The 15,795-nt window shown below is 39.4% G+C and overlaps 1 protein-coding gene and 1 long non-coding RNA gene across 4 annotated transcripts in view; one reads left to right on the forward strand and one right to left on the reverse strand.

Annotated features, from left to right (window-relative positions):
* Positions 1-15,795, reverse strand: part of LOC136171112 (uncharacterized) — a 1,397,893-nt gene that overhangs the window by 167,804 nt on the left and 1,214,294 nt on the right. The window lies entirely within an intron of this gene.
* ASB15 (ankyrin repeat and SOCS box containing 15) overlaps positions 1-15,795 on the forward strand; it is a 58,949-nt gene that overhangs the window by 29,472 nt on the left and 13,682 nt on the right. For both annotated transcript variants that reach the window (XM_065939809.1, XM_065939810.1), the window contains 4 exons: positions 4,419-4,555; positions 6,088-6,140; positions 6,227-6,358; positions 7,475-7,633. In XM_065939809.1, the coding sequence (XP_065795881.1) occupies positions 4,449-4,555; positions 6,088-6,140; positions 6,227-6,358; positions 7,475-7,633 (451 nt within the window). In that variant the 5' untranslated portion in view covers positions 4,419-4,448. The remainder of the gene's footprint in view (positions 1-4,418; positions 4,556-6,087; positions 6,141-6,226; positions 6,359-7,474; positions 7,634-15,795) is intronic.

A 15,795-nucleotide genomic window follows, 5' to 3' on the forward strand; every position in this document is an offset into this window, starting at 1 on the left:
ACAGAGATGATTTTTATGCCTCAGACAGAGCATGTGAGTGAGAGGTGTGAAGACTTAATGTAATTGGAAAGAAGCCAACCAGACAGTTCACAGGGGACAAAGTTGTATTGGCTCTGGTTCCAGTAAAAGGAGAACCTTAAGCCCATGTTCTGGGGGCTCCCATGTTTCAGGGGAAGGTCTGAGGGGCCTCACAGGCTTATAAACAGTAGAGGAGAAGCCTGGATCGTGGATTGAGGGTGGTTTAGAGAATTCAATGCCAAGAGGCATCATATACCCATATTCACCTCTGCCTCATATCCTGTAACATTGTCCCAACCCCCTGGCCACTTCAGGCAGGCACCAAATGGAATGTTGATCCAATTTTTTAGACAGTAATGTTTAGACTCCAAGAAAAGAATACAGAGTGAAAGCAAGTTTAGGACACCACATCCCCCCTAAGCAACACAGAACCTTATTGCACAGAGTCAGTGATAAAGATTCAAGTGTCCCTGGAAGCTATGTTTTATTTTTGGAAGTTATTGTCATCAAGAGCTGGCTGACAAGATCAGAGTGCTTTCTTTTAAGGACAACAGACTGTGGGTTTTTTTTCCTGCAGCTCTGGAAAGGCGTTAAAATGAGGTACCATTCCCTGTCCAGACTCTACTTATCAGCGCTGTGACAATGGGTGGGTCTCTTAACCTCAGAAAATCTAAGTTTCCACTTATGCACGATGAGTCTCTAATACCTAGAAAGTAGAACTGGAGGATTTAAAGCAAGGCAGCATAGGCAGAGTGCTTTACATGTGCTGGAAACAAAGCAAGCCCTCAATAACTTATGACTATTATTATAACCACTATTTTTATGATTACCAAAGTTATTCTAAAATGTACATGATCACCAAACTTTCCATTTTCCCACTATCTAGATCTAGGATTTCATTCAGTCCATTCTGAAAGTAAACTAATAATTCCTGGTCTCTGAATAACGCATTTGGAAACCCTTAATTTAGTAGTTGTTTAACTGGGACACAAGAATGGGCTTCAGAGAACCCCATAAATGCCCTACAATTGTATGCAAATTTTTGAGTGACATACATCCCTCTGGAGAGAGAATCCATTGCTTTCATCACACATGTTCCTGACTAAGCAAGATTTGTCTTGTTCAGTCTTTTCTTCACCATCTCCCGGAGCTTGCTCAAACTCATGTCCATCAAGTCGGTGTTGCCATCCAACCATCTTATCTTCTGTTGTCTCCTTCTCCTCCTGCCTTCAATCTTTCCCAGCATCAGGATCTTTTCCAGTGAGTCAGCTCTTTGCATCAGGTGGCCAAAGCAAGATTAACCAGTGCCTGAAGTGAAAAGGCTAACTTTCCATTAGGATTGTCCCAGCTATTTCATATATCAGCTACTTCAAGAATAATTAAATTTCACTAATGGGCTTTTCCAGAACAAGGTTGACAAACTGTTATCTAGAAAAAGTCAATTAATTATTTAGATGGAGAAGAGGGACTCTCATGAATAGGTCTTAGAGGATGTCAAATATTTGGCCCTTTCTCAGACTGCTAGCTGGTGCTTTATTTAAATAGTTTTAAACAAAGCTTGGCAGTAGACAGATATCTCTCCTCCTGCCCTCCTCTGCATCTTGATGTCTCTGGTTCCGTTCCACTGATGGTCCTTTGACTGTCTGCCTGACGCCTTACTGCACCTGCACATGGGTCTTCACTTCATCCAAAGCCTTCAGGAAAAGGTTGGCGACAGCTTGTTTTAGATGGGGGTTGCTCCACGTAGCAGTAAGAGTTTTCTCTCCATTGAGATCCCACTGTTGTTAGGGATACCAAGCAGTTGTTTTTGTGTGTTAGTTGCTCAGTTGTAACTCTTTGCGACCCCATGGACTGTAGCATGCCAGGCTCCTCTGACTATGGAATTCTCTAGGCAAGAATATTGGAGTGGGTTGCTATTCCCTTCTCTAGGGGATCTTCCTAACTCGGGGATCTAACCTGAGTCTTCTGCATTGCAGGTGGATTTTTTATCATCTGAGCCACCAAGAAAGCCCACAAAACAGTTAAAAGAGTTTTAGATAATTTCTTTCTTGGTGGTAGTTAAAAGACATTTAAAAGAACTTTTCACAGAGCAACTCAGTTCTCTAAAGCAGGGATCCCCAACCTCCTGGATCTAATGCCTGATGATCTGAGGTGGAGCTGATGTAATAATAACAGAAATAAAGTGCACAATAAATATTATGCACTTGAATCATCCCAAAATCATCTCCCCAGCCCTAGTCTATGAAAAAATTTTCTTCCACGAAACCGGTCCCTGGTGCCAAAAAGTTTGGGAACCGTTGCTGTAAGGAGTCTGTGATATCTCACGTACCGGAAGCCCAAATTTCAAGCAGGTTTAGCGTTAAGCTGGGGATTTAAATAGGCAAAAGGCTCTGTATCCTATTACTAGTCCCAGAGCCGTGCGATACCCCCCCATCACCACGTGACACTAGTGAGAAAGGCAACAGGCGATGCCATACCTCTAACTTCATCACCCAAATTTTAACTGTTCAAATGTTGCTGAGACCCAGTCAGACCTTAGAACTTTCCCTGTAAAACAAGGCAAAAGAAAATGTGACCCAAATAGTAGCTGCATAAAATTTCATGAATATCATGGGTTTGGTGTCCCTATTCTTTCTGAAGGAGAGTAACTAAATCCTGAGGTCCTTCCACTTTGGGAAAGATTGAAGACTAGATGGTAAAAGATGTCATGTCTGTTTCTCCTCATTTTTTATCTAAAATACTAAATAACTTGGCCTCTTTTTGTTTAACTTCCTGGTGTTAAAAAATGCTCGACTGACTTCAGGAATCCCACAGGCTATAAGCCCTTTGGTGCAAATGAAGAAAAACGCTGCTTCCTTGGGGTGTGCATAGCGGCCTGCCAGCGGGCCCAGCTCATGTGGGGGAGGTTTGGCTGGATTTTATCAGCCAGGAGCACTTGCGCAACGTGCAACCTGCACTCCCATTGGTGGTGGCTCTGATTTGGTTGAAACATGTATTAGGGAGAACTGAAACACCCATCAATGAATGACATAAGTCAGTTCATAAGTGTTTCTGTTTTGACTGTTCCTTCAAAAGTGAGAAGTCAGTTTTAGTTCAGCTTCTTGTTTGCCAGTTCCCACATTTAAACCTCACTGGATAAAGCAGGTCCTTACCACTCCCTTACATTAACACTTCAGCATCCCTAACTGCATTAGGGATGTCCTTCTGCCAAGGTGAGAGAAAGGATCTTTCTACAGCCAGGAACACAGTAGCCCAAGTCCATAAATGTGGATTTCTGGGAGCATCCAGAAAGCCACATGATCTATCAAACCCATCTGGTCAGCAAGGAAGTTCTTCAAGTGCATAAGGCCATTTTTTATCAGATTAATCCTCTCCTTTATTAAAGTTCTAAACTTCTGAAAGCTGTTCACTTCATTGTGAGACTAGACAGTGTTTTCTCCAGAAGAACAGTCCTGAAAGTTGTCAGTGCCTTCTATTTAAAGTTACCTTTGTGTCTTCTCCATGTACACCATCCAACTTCCCGAGGGCAGAGCTAGGTCACTATGTTTGTGACGTTCCGTTCTCTCAACTTTAATTCAACAGATGTTCCCTGGGACGCTTTCTTATGCTAAGCATCTTCTAGAGTTGTAGATGATGCAGAGGTGAGTCACATAGAACCCCTCACCTCAAAGAGTGTAGATTTTGGTAGAAGGAGTTGAATGCAAATACAGAAATAACTGCAATTCAAGGCAGTCAACTCAAACCACTTTGGGAGTAGAAATAACTAAATCAGTGAAAAAGCATACACAGTAGATAGAGAATAAAGAAAAAGTAAAGAATGTGAAGGACTTCCCAAGTGGCTCAGTGGTAAAGAATCCACCTGCCAATGCCAGGAGACACAGTTTCAATCCTTGGGTTGGGAAGATCCCCTGGAGAAGGAAATGGCGAGCCACCCCAGTATTCCTCCAGGGAAATCCCAGGGACAGAGAAGCCTGGTGGCCTGCAGTCCATGGGATCCAAAAAGAATTGGACATGATTTAGCAACAAAACAGCAAAGAGAAAGGCTAATTGTTCTTTATTCCTTCATCTGTCTTCTCAGAGTTTTAAACTTCTAATGTGTTATGTAGAGCAATGTCTTGAGGAAATGATGGGCCAAATTACTGTAAGTCAGAAATGTAGAAAAAGTCATTCTAAGCCCAGCTGTAATCATTACTCAAAAGAAAGTTGAAAATCAGAAAATGCAGACACTTAAAGGGCAGGTAATCAAAGGTTTCAAAGGTTAGAATGGGCATTTTATACATATATAATATAAATGTTAACTACACGTGTATCTTTTTAATGAGGAAAGGTGAATGTATTTTTCATTTTGCCTGTTTCATGTTGACTCTATATGCTGTTCTGTGGCTTTTGCTGATAATAAGAAATTGCCTGTTTCAAAATTATATCCCGTCATGGATGCTAATGATGACCCTGAGGAAGATCATCTTACAAGTTATGATGTTCAGCTCAGTATTCAAGAATCTATTGAAGCCAGCAAGACTGTGTTTTATCCTGAAAGGTAACATTCAAATTGATGGTCCTCAACTAAACTTCATGGCTTTCATTTTTTGTAAGATAAAATGAATGATGTTTCCAGACCCCTCTACCTTTTATTTGTGTCAGGAAATCCAATACCTTTACAAGAACTGCGGTACACAGGTTTAGCCATCTGATTCTACAAATTCCCATCTCCTGTGAAGTATGAGACTACCTAGATAGGGAATTCCCAGTTCAATTTGATTGTATAGGATTGCCTATTTCCTCAATTCATATCGAATCAAAAAGGACAGTAAATAATGTGAATGAAATTGTAAACACTGTTTATATGACTAATGTATAGATACGTATACAGAATCTGTTGTGCTACTGACTCAGGCAACCTTTATAAGTAACATATTCCATTTTGCACCTTTAAAATATGAAAAATAATGCTAACTAACCTGCCTATAAGCTTAATGAGTGGGGAAAGAGTTGAAGGCTTTTATAATATATGGCAAAGTGATATATAAACCAGAACTTATTTAATTATCTACTGTTAAAGTGACAGCAATTAACAAATTATACATGAAATTGGTGTTTTGTGTTGGCAAGAGTTATAACAGCTAAAACTGCCAAAGTAGATTTTTGTTTTAGCGAACACATTATACTTCTGACAAAACTAAACTTTAATTTACCTTTAAATTCTATTATAGTATTTAGAATCCTGTATTCTGAAATTAGTAGTGCTTTTGAAAAGATTCAGTGCTATAAAATGATGGCTTTTGAGCTTTTAAAAAACAGACATGTTAATGTTTATATTTCTGGTCTCTTTCATTCTTCCCTTATCTCCCAGGAAGGCATTCACAACCCTGGAATACCAGTGGATGTTTCTGCTTTAATAGAGTTAAATCAATTTGTTATTCAGTACCTAGTCACCTTTGAATAAACACACATTAGAGAATTTCCATGGGAGTTGACAATGACCTCCCGGGGCCAGTGATTGGAATTTGTTCAGTAAATGCTCAGCCTATTTTTCACTAGTTTTCACAGTTGATTAAAGACTAACATGCAATATACAGCATATGCTCCCAAATAAACAACCATTAATTAGCCATTATTAAATTCAAAGCAAGAAACCTTTATTGAGCATAGAATTTTTAAAGTTGGGAGAAACCTTAGAGATCTTCCTATATAATCTCATTTTACTGATGCAGGAACCACCATCCAGAGAGGCTGCTGGCCTCAGGATCACAAAATCACAACATCTGAAAGCAGCTCTTCTGCCTCTGACTCCAGTTATTTACCCCCTTTTCATTGCCTACAATTAATTTCAGAGACAATGTTTTAACCTTCTACTTTTCCATCTTCCCTAATGTTCATAGGTTCAGTGTATCATAAACACACTCTGTACCTGACTTTTAGACATTTACATTTTTTAAGTAGATAACATCAGTTGTGTGCATTTCTTGAAGATCCAGATTATTAAACATATGTGTAAAAACTAAATAAATGTTTTGGTTCCTTGGAGTATACCATGAATACAAATATGGCTTGTATTTCTTTCCCTGGTAGATTTGTACCACTAAGCGATCAGAACAGAAAGCTTGTGGAGGCCATACAGCAAGGTAAATGGATTTATCACCTATAGTAAAATGGACTGGAGATTCCACCTGTCTGAGAGATTTGTTATCAGCTTGTGTGTTCATTTTAGGTCACATTCTTGAACTCCAGGAGTATGTGAAATATAAACATGCTTTGGATGAAGCTGATGAAAAAGGATGGTTTCCATTGCATGAAGCTGTTGTTCAACCCGTTCAGCAGATACTTGAAGTTGTCTTGGATGGTAAGAAAATGTAGACTGCCCTTAACCAAACTGCAGCCCAAATGCAGATGTTCTGGAGTATTCCCAATGAACATAATAAGCAAAAAGATAAAGTAGAATAAAAGGTGATTTGCAATTTGGAAAATATAGTACTCATGCTTTAAACTGAGTACAAAATTAGCCTATTTTGTGGAGTTCATGGTTTACCCTTTATATCTTTCTAAAAATATGACCCAGTTTGGTGGGAAGGTGTGATTATCACCTAAAAGTTTATATACACCATTAATTAATTGATTTAAATATAAAATATTTTGCTTTTCAAAGTCGGTTGTAAATGCTCATCTTGAACTGAGTTAATAGTTTCCAAAAGAGTATTTATTTTGTACAAGTAATACTTACATTATTTGTCCTTATATTACATTAATTTTTTCATCATGCAAACATGAATAACGGTTGTGGTATATTTACCCAAGTTTAAATATTATTAATAATTTCTACGTTCTAATTGTTTTTCACATCCCCCCATCTTATAAAACACTTTGAGAATGCCCTTCTTTTCAACCTTCAATGTGGCTTCCTAGTGCTGTTGTAAGAGATAATGATAGCTACTGGATAATTAACTATCCAGCTAGTCAGCCAGCTACAAAAAGTTAAAAATAGACAAACAGACAGATAGATAGTCAGACAGATATAGAAGATGATGTTAAGCATGGCATTTCTTTTCTAACATATTCTGATAGGATAAATCATTGATTCAAATACTTCTCATTCCCACAGGCACAGTCTTCATTTGACAAAAAACAATTTCAAGTTCAATTTAAATAATAATACAAAGGATTAGGGAAGTTGTTTATAATTCATTAAGAAGTGAGAAGTCACAACCCATTATCTTTTTTGTAAAAAACACCTTGAAACACAGATGTTGGTTTTGCTAGCTGTCAACTTGATTGGCAAGCCCATGCTCATCTATTTCTACTCACCATCATTTGCTAGACTTTAATCATTTCTCTTTTTAGTCTTCTCTTTTTCGTCAATTGACTTTGTCCAATCTACTGTAGATGATATTGCATCATTTCTGTTCTATATGACATCCTTTAAGTAAAGACTTTTAATTTTCCACATGCTTTCATATCTCAGCATCTTATAAGACACTCTGGGAGTTCAAGACCTCTGATGGAGAAACACCTTTGACTTTGGCAGTCAAAGCTGGTCTGGTGGAAAATGTAAGAACTTTACTAGAGAAAGGAGTGTGGCCAAACACCAAGAATGACAAAGGAGAGACACCCCTTCTGCTTGGTAAATAACTTTTTTTTCCTAGAACTTTTATAATCTGAGACAAATAATATCTATTCAGTATTTAATGGAAACCACTGTGTATTGGCTAAAATTATGTGACATCATCTGTTTCTACTCTCTGAGGTCCTTTCCTAACCCCCATCTCACCTGCCATATGATTTTGTTTTCTTGTTCCACCAGGAGGTAAAATGTGAAAGCTCTTTCCGCACCAGTTAATCAGAAGGGGTCTATTAAGGAGTTCTATGAGGCCAGGAGTGCCAGTTTTGAAAGAATATTCTCTAAGTGGGGTCCAGCCTGTAAGGGATATTGCATGTGTGATCTGTAGCTTAAACAAAGAGGCAGAAAGGGGACTCCAGAGAGAGACATGAGGTACAGAGCAGAATGATGAAACCAAACTTGAAGGCAGGAGATCCAGCAGATTCTGAGCACACAACTGTGTCACTGGGGTCACCACTGCGACACATCAAAGGAATAATTGTAAGCCCGAAGATGTTGTTTATTTATACACAGCTTCTTCTCAGGCTTGTATATCCAGCTGTTTGTTGACCAATAAGAATTGGCATGTCTGTTTGCAGTAGCAGAGAGATGAGATTAACTATAGATGACCACAGATAACCTTTCTTTCTCTCAGGGACATAGGTGTGGAGTAAGAATTAGGGTTTTGGCATCTGAGATACTTGTATTTATTTTTCTTCCATTTGATTGAAGTGTAATTGACATATAACATGGTACTAGTTTAAAGTATACAACATGATTTAATATATGTATTACTATGAAATGATTACAACAGAAAGCCTAGTTAACATGCCTCACTTCATATAGTTACATGCTGTTTTTCTCATGTTGCAAACTTTGTTTTGCAAACTTTTAAGATCTACTCTCTTTAACAACGTTCAAGTATGCAATTCAGTATTGTCATGTGAATGTTAATTCTAGCTGTGAGACTGCAGTTATGGGTCTCAGTTTCCTCATGTGTAAAATGAAAATATCAACATCCACCATGCAGAATTAGCCTATTATACAGAGTGAAGTAAGTCAGAATGGAAAACACCAATGCAGTATACTAACGCATATATGGAATTTAGAAAGATGATAATGATGACCCTATATGCAAGACAGCAAAAAAGACACAGATGTGAAGAACAGACATTTGAACTCTGTGGGAGAACGTGAGGGTGGGATGATTTGAGAGAATAGCATTGAAATACGTATATTGCCTATTAGTATATGTGTATGTAGTAGGAGAAGGAAATGGCAACCCACTCCAGGATTCTTGCCTAGAGAATCCCGTGGACAGAGGAGCCTGGTGGGCTGCTGTCCATAGGGTCGCAGAGTCGGACACAACTGAAGCGACTTAGCATTAGCATGTAGTATGTATATGTGTATTTCACATGTATATGTGAAATAGATCGCCAGTCCAGGTTCGATGCATGAGGCAGGGTGCTCAGGGCTGGTGCACTGAGATGACCCTGAGGGATGGGATGGGTAGGGATGTGGGAGGGGGGTTCAGGATGAGGGACACATGTACACCCATGGCTGATTCATGTGAATGTATGGCAAAAAACACTACAATATTGTAAAGTAATTAGCCTTCAATTAAGATAAATAAATTAATTTACAAAAAAAATTAGAGAAAAATCAGTTCAGTTCCATTCAGTTCAGTCGCTCAGTTGTGTCTGACTATTTGTGACCCCATGGACTGCAGCACACCAGGCTTCCCTGTCCATCACCAACTCCCGGAGTTTGCTCAAACTCATGTCCATTAAGTCAGTAATGCCATCCAACCATCTCATCTTCTGTCGTCCCCTTCTCCTCCCGCCTTCAATCTTTCCCAGCATCAGGGTCTTTTCAAATGAGTCTATTCTTTGCATCAGATGGCCAAAGTATTGGAGCTTCAGCATCAATCTTACAGTGAATATTCAGGGCTGATTTCCTTTAAGATTGAATGATTGGATCTCCTTGCAGTCCAACGGACTCTCAAGAGTTTTCTCCAACACCACAGTTCAAAAGCATCAATTCTTAGGTGCTCAGCTTTCTTTATAGTCCAACTCTCATATCTGTACATGACTACTGGAAAAACCATAGCTTTGACTAGATGGACCTTTGTTGGCAAAGAAATGTCTCTGCTTTTTAATATGCTGTCTAGGTTGGTCATAACTTTTCTTCCAAGGAGCAAGCGTCTTATAATTTCATGGCTGCAGTCACCATCTGCAGTGATTTTGGAGCCCCCCAAAATAATGTGTCTCACCATTTCCATTGTTTCCCCATCTATTTGCCATGAAGTGATGGGGCCAGATAACATAATCTTAGTTTTCTGAATGTTGAGTTTTAAGCCGACTTTTTCACTCTCATCTTTCACTTTCATCAAGAGGCTATTCACTTTCAGCCATAAGGGTGGTGTCATCTGCTTATCTGAGGTTATTGATATTTCTCCTAGCAATCTTGACTCCAGCTTGTGCTTCATCCAGGCTGGTATTTTTCATGATGTACTCTGCATATATGTAGGGTGACAATATACAGCCTTGACGTACTCCTTTCCCAATTTGGAACCAGTCTATTGTTCCATGTCCAGTTCTAACTATTGCTTCTTGACCTGCATACAGATTTCTCAGGAGACAGGTCAGGTGGTCTGGTATTCCCATCTCCTTAAGAATTTTCCACAGTTTGTTGTGATCCTCACAGTCAAAGGCTTTTGCATAGTCAATAAAGACAATAGAGAAAAATATTAATATGTAAACTGCCACATGGTAGATGCTCAGGAGAGGAGAAGACGTTGCGAAATAATGCACATGTGGCAGGAGAAGGGGAAGCAGCCCTGAGATTGTTCACCAGCCATCCAAGTTCAGTTAGTTCAGTTGCTCAGTCATGCCCGACTCTTTGCGACCCCATGGACTGCAGCACACCAGGCTTCCCTGTCCATCACCAACTCCCAGAGCTTACTCAAACTCATGTCCTTTGAGTTGGTGATGCCATCCAACTATCTCATTCTCTGTCATCCCCTTCTCCTCCCGCCTTCAATCTTTCCCAGCATCAGGGTCTTTTCAAATGAGTCAGTTCTTTGCATCAGGTAGCCAAAGAATTGGAGTTTCAGCTTCAGCATCAGTCCTTCCTATAAATATTCAGAGATCCCAGAGGAAGCCAATAAAGCATCGTGAGCTGTGGTCACAGCGAGTCAACACTACCCCAGTGCCAGTCCACAGAGAACTCTCTAGAATTTTTAAAACAGCCTGAATATTGTTAACAGAAAACTTAGATAAGTCAAACATCAGTAAAACATTTACAGTTGACAACATTAATCAGCAACATCAATGCACCTAACATTTATCTAGTTCAGTTCAGTTCAGTCACTCAGTTGTGTCCGACTCTTTGTGACCCCATGGATTGCAGCACGCCAGGCCTCCCTGTCCATCACCAACTCCCAGAGTTCACCCAAACTCATGTCCCATCGAGTCGGTGATGGCATCCAACCATCTCATCCTCTGTCATCCCCTTCTCCTCCTGCCCTCAATCTTTCCCAGCATCAGGGTCTTTTCAAATGAGTCAGCTCTTTGCAGCAGGTGGCCAATGTATTGGAGTTTCAGCTTCAACATCAGTCCTTCCAATGAACACCCAGGACTGATCTCCTTTAGGATGGGCTGGTTGGACCTCCTTGCAGTTCAAGGGACTCTCAAGCGTTTTCTCCAACACCACAGTTCAAAAGCATCAATTCTTTGGCGCTCAGCTTTCTTTATTCAACTCTCACATCCACACATGACTAATGGAAAAACCATAGCCTTGACTAGATGGGACCTTTGTTGACAAAGTAATGCCTCTGCTTTTTATTATGCTGTCTAGGTTGGTCATAACTTTCCTTCCAAGGAGTATACGTCTTTTAATTTTATGGCTGCAATCACCATCTGCAGTGATTTTGGAGTCCAGAAAAATAAAGTCAGCCACTGTTTCCACTATTTCCCCATCTATTTGCCATGAAATGATGGGACCAGATGCCCATCTTAGTTTTCTGAATGTTGAGCTTTAAGCCAACTTTTTCACTCTCCTCTTTCACTTTCATCAAGAGGCTCTATAGTTCTTCTTCACTTTCTGCCATAAGAGTGGTGTTATCTGCATATCTGAGGTTATTGATATTTCTCCCAGCAATCTTGATTCCCGCTTGTGCTTCAGCCCAGCATTTCTCATGATGTTCTCTTCATATAAGTTAAATAAGTAGGGTGACAGTATACAGCCTTGTACTCCTTTCCCGATTTGGAATCAGTCTAGAAGTCACAGTAAACCAGATGCTATGCTGAACCGCACAGTACAGATGGAATGATCATCTTTCAAAGAGTCTAGTAAGAGAGCCTAGATATGACCGAAATAGAGAATAAGTGTTAATAAATGCAATAACAAAGGTGTATTTCCAAAGTAAATTGGGGAAATAAGAAAGCAGTGGAATCTGTGACACTACCAAAGAAATAGTTGTGACTCATGGGACATAGAGGGGATCAGCAACAGGCCTTTGTTAAATGAATAGTGTCATCACAGCACGGCAGCGTTTTGCTCTGATTTCTTCTTTACTCTTGCCCCATGTGGCAGCTTTCAGCCTTCTCCAATTCAGATTAGATTGGAAAAGCTAATATTATAGTCAGGGTACAGGTAAAGCTTCCATAACAAAATAAGCAAACAATCACAGATACATAAAACAAACAAAGTGCAATGACTTAAAAAAGAAGTTCATTCCTCTCTCACACAATTCAGGAGTGGTCCAGGGTTTGGCAGGATGGCAATACCACCTTTACATAAGACTTCAGATGTTACATTTTTCCATTCAGCAGGGAGGAGGAAAGAGGCAACCTTGGGAAAATTTCAGCCTCTAAGAAGATGACCTAGATGTATACAGCACTTCTGTTCATACCCTGTTTGTTCAGATTTTGTCACATAGTCACGCTTAGGTACAAGGAAGGCCAGGGTATTTAGTTTCTACCTGGATAGACTGTGAACAGCTAAAACTCAGGAGCCTCTGATTCTAAAGGAAAAGGGGAAATACAAGTACTGAAGAAGATATGGTTTTCTCTGCATACATGTTACCAGACTTTATGTCACAGTAACATGGTGCCTTTTAAAATGAACAGAACTCTTTTCCTAAGCAGGATCTATAGATACTAAACAGAATATCACATATGGTTGCTTCACCACTATTAGTGTGACTTATTATTTTGTAAAGGCATATACCATGGAGTATTTGCATGTATTTGTTGCTATTTCTATAGTCTTTGATTTCTGCAAAAAACATATACTCTTCCAGAGTTTATATACTATCTCACTTTGCAAATATAAAATTATTCTCTACTTGCTATTCTCGATCCACTTGATACTGTTAAGGGACTAAGCCATGATTATCACTCATTCGTTTTCTTTTTACTTCACTTAAAATTTCCTTTACTGCTTAATGCCCACAACAGAGCATTAAATATTTGTCTGCATTTCAAAGTCTCAGTTGTTAGTCTCTCTACTCTAGCAATAACTGAAATGTGGGACAGGAACTTGATCATTGAGTTATAAGAAGCAGAATAGAATTAATGCTTAGAAATAACATTTTTAAAAACCAAATGGTAACATCATAGATAAAACAAAAGTCTCACAGAGGAAATATTATGAAGGTGTTTACTTATGTCCCCACCAGCCACATTTCTGGAGGATAGGGACTCCCCTTGGGTTACCTTCTTCAGGCCATTCATTGTGGATCCTACGTCATCTGTTTAGGTTCATAAGAAAATGGATCTTCCATGTCACTTTCTGTTTTCCTTTTTCTTGAATTTTGGGGCTACTTGAAATATGCTACCCACAGTGTATTAACTTATAAAGGAGAGATGAGGGGGGAAAGTGCTGTTTCCTTTTTTTTTTTATGTATGCACGACACCATTTTTGTCTTAACCTGATACTATTTTCTTTGTCTTTATTTGTGAAATACCCTTGTGTGTGCTCAGTCATTCAGTTGTGTCCGACTGCAGCCCTATGGACTCTAGCCGACTGGCTCCTCTGTCCATGGAATTTTCCAGGCAAGAATACTGGAGTGGGTTGCCAGTTCCTACTCCAGGGGATCTCCTGAACCTAGGGACTGAATATGCGTCTCTTATGTCTCCTGTGTTGACAGGCAAATTCTTTAACTCTAGAGATATCCTTTAGAAAGAAAAAAATAAATTCACTTTTAGTCCCTCAAGGGCCCTTCTTCCCCCAGCAGCCATCCGACCCTTGCTTATTTACTTTGATGTATTACAATCTTGTTATACAGTTACTTGCTGAGTGTAGATGTCTGATTTGTGATGATCTGATAGTTATTAAGTGTTTTTTGCACGCAGACTTCTTCTCAGCCCATCCCTCTAAACTTGGTGTCATCTTCCTCCAGTAGGACAGTCACATGATGGTCCTGGCCAGAGGGTCCCAGGCTGCAGAGGAAGCCAATGGAACTGCCTGGTACAACAGTTCAGCTCCTCTGCTTTCCACTTTCCCAGAACATGGTGCCATTCACAGCTCAGTTAATTTTACTCCATTTTCTTCCTCACAAATCAGTATATATCCTCTTTACTCCATCTCCTCTTTCAGTCTTCCAATCTTTGTCTAGGTACTGCAGAAGAAAGTCTCTATTGGTATGTCATATGAGTCAGATGATCTCTGAAGATATTAAGTAAATTATACGGGCAAAAATCATGAAGAATAGGACATTACTGAGCGAGTGGGCTGGAACTGGATGGGCAAAACACATATATCCAGAAAAAAATGACAAAATTTTTTTTAAATAAAGAGTCAGCAAACTATAAAGTGTTCCAAAGTGCCTATAACCTATGCAAAATACCCCCTTAAATTCCCTAGCTCTTCAACTGAGGCTTGCTCTCCTCTAAGCATATAAAGATACATATATTATGTGAAATATATTCTTTACTTCATAAATTATTTCATTTGTATTTTACTTAGTTACATTACACACATACCGTACCTTGTTAGTTTTCAGTATTTTAGCCAATTATTGGTTAAGGATGTCTTCACGGTTTAGGTTGGAAGAGGGGTTCCCCACGATTTTCATTATTATTTCTATGAGAAATAAAATATATTCTTAGTTCCAAAAACTGAACTACAAGTAAACTTTTATTTTTTTAGTTATTTCAGTTATTTATTTAGTTTATTTATTAGTTATTTAGTTGAATATGGCTTATATATGCTGTTATTTTCTTGAAGAAAGGCTAGTATCTCAAATCAACATGTTCCCTGAGTCAGACGAAAGGAAAAAAGATCATAAAAGAAGAGGTTCATTATTTTATTACATTTTTTTCTAATTAGAAAAAGTGGAACAGGAGCAAGAAGATAAATGAGGGCACATTATCTCTTATTTCGTTTAAGTTATTGATGTTTGCTTCGCAAGAGCACCAGCTAGGATGAGGTAATTAACTGTAATTAGAGCTGCCAGTGGCAGGTGGGTGATTCAGAGAAAGGCATTTGTCAACAGACTCTGCTTCAGACAGCGAGCAGGAGAAAAACTGAAATTTCACTGCAGTGATGGCTTGCTTGCCTACTAGTGAAATACACAGTTTGTCCTCATCCTCCTTTTCTGCCTTTTGGAGCCATTTCTCTTGCCTTGGTCTCAGAGCCTTTCCACCTTCGGCTTCTTACCTGCCCATGATGTTCTGTGTGCCCCACGTCCCCTTCCGTCTTTCCCAGCAAAGGCCCAGACTTTGAATCTTTATTCAAACAGAAGGCAGTATAGCCTTCACCTCCAGGCGGCAAATTCCCCAAGTGAGAACCATGTATGTCTTTTTCCTGCTGCCCTGTGTACCTAACAAGTGCCTCAGATGGTAAAGAATCTGCCTGCAATGCAGGAGACCTGGGTTCAGTCCCTCGGTTGGAAAGATCCCCTGGAGGAGGCCATAGCTTACCCACTCCAGTATTCTTGCCTGGAGATTCCCCATGGACAGAGGAGCCTAGTGGGCTACAGTCTACGGGGTCACAAAGAGTCAGACACGACTGAATGACTAACACATATAACCAGCACATATTAACTGAATGAAAGAATGAACAAATGAATGAGTTAGAGAGTAACCTTCATCCTGCTCTGTTTCTTAAGATTTTACATACTGAAAAGAGGAAAATGTGTTACATCTTGGAGAAGTATTTATATCTAACCTGGGAGAATC

The sequence above is a fragment of the Muntiacus reevesi genome, chromosome 6, assembly GCF_963930625.1.
Source record: "Muntiacus reevesi chromosome 6, mMunRee1.1, whole genome shotgun sequence".
Classification (NCBI taxonomy): domain Eukaryota; kingdom Metazoa; phylum Chordata; class Mammalia; order Artiodactyla; family Cervidae; genus Muntiacus; species Muntiacus reevesi.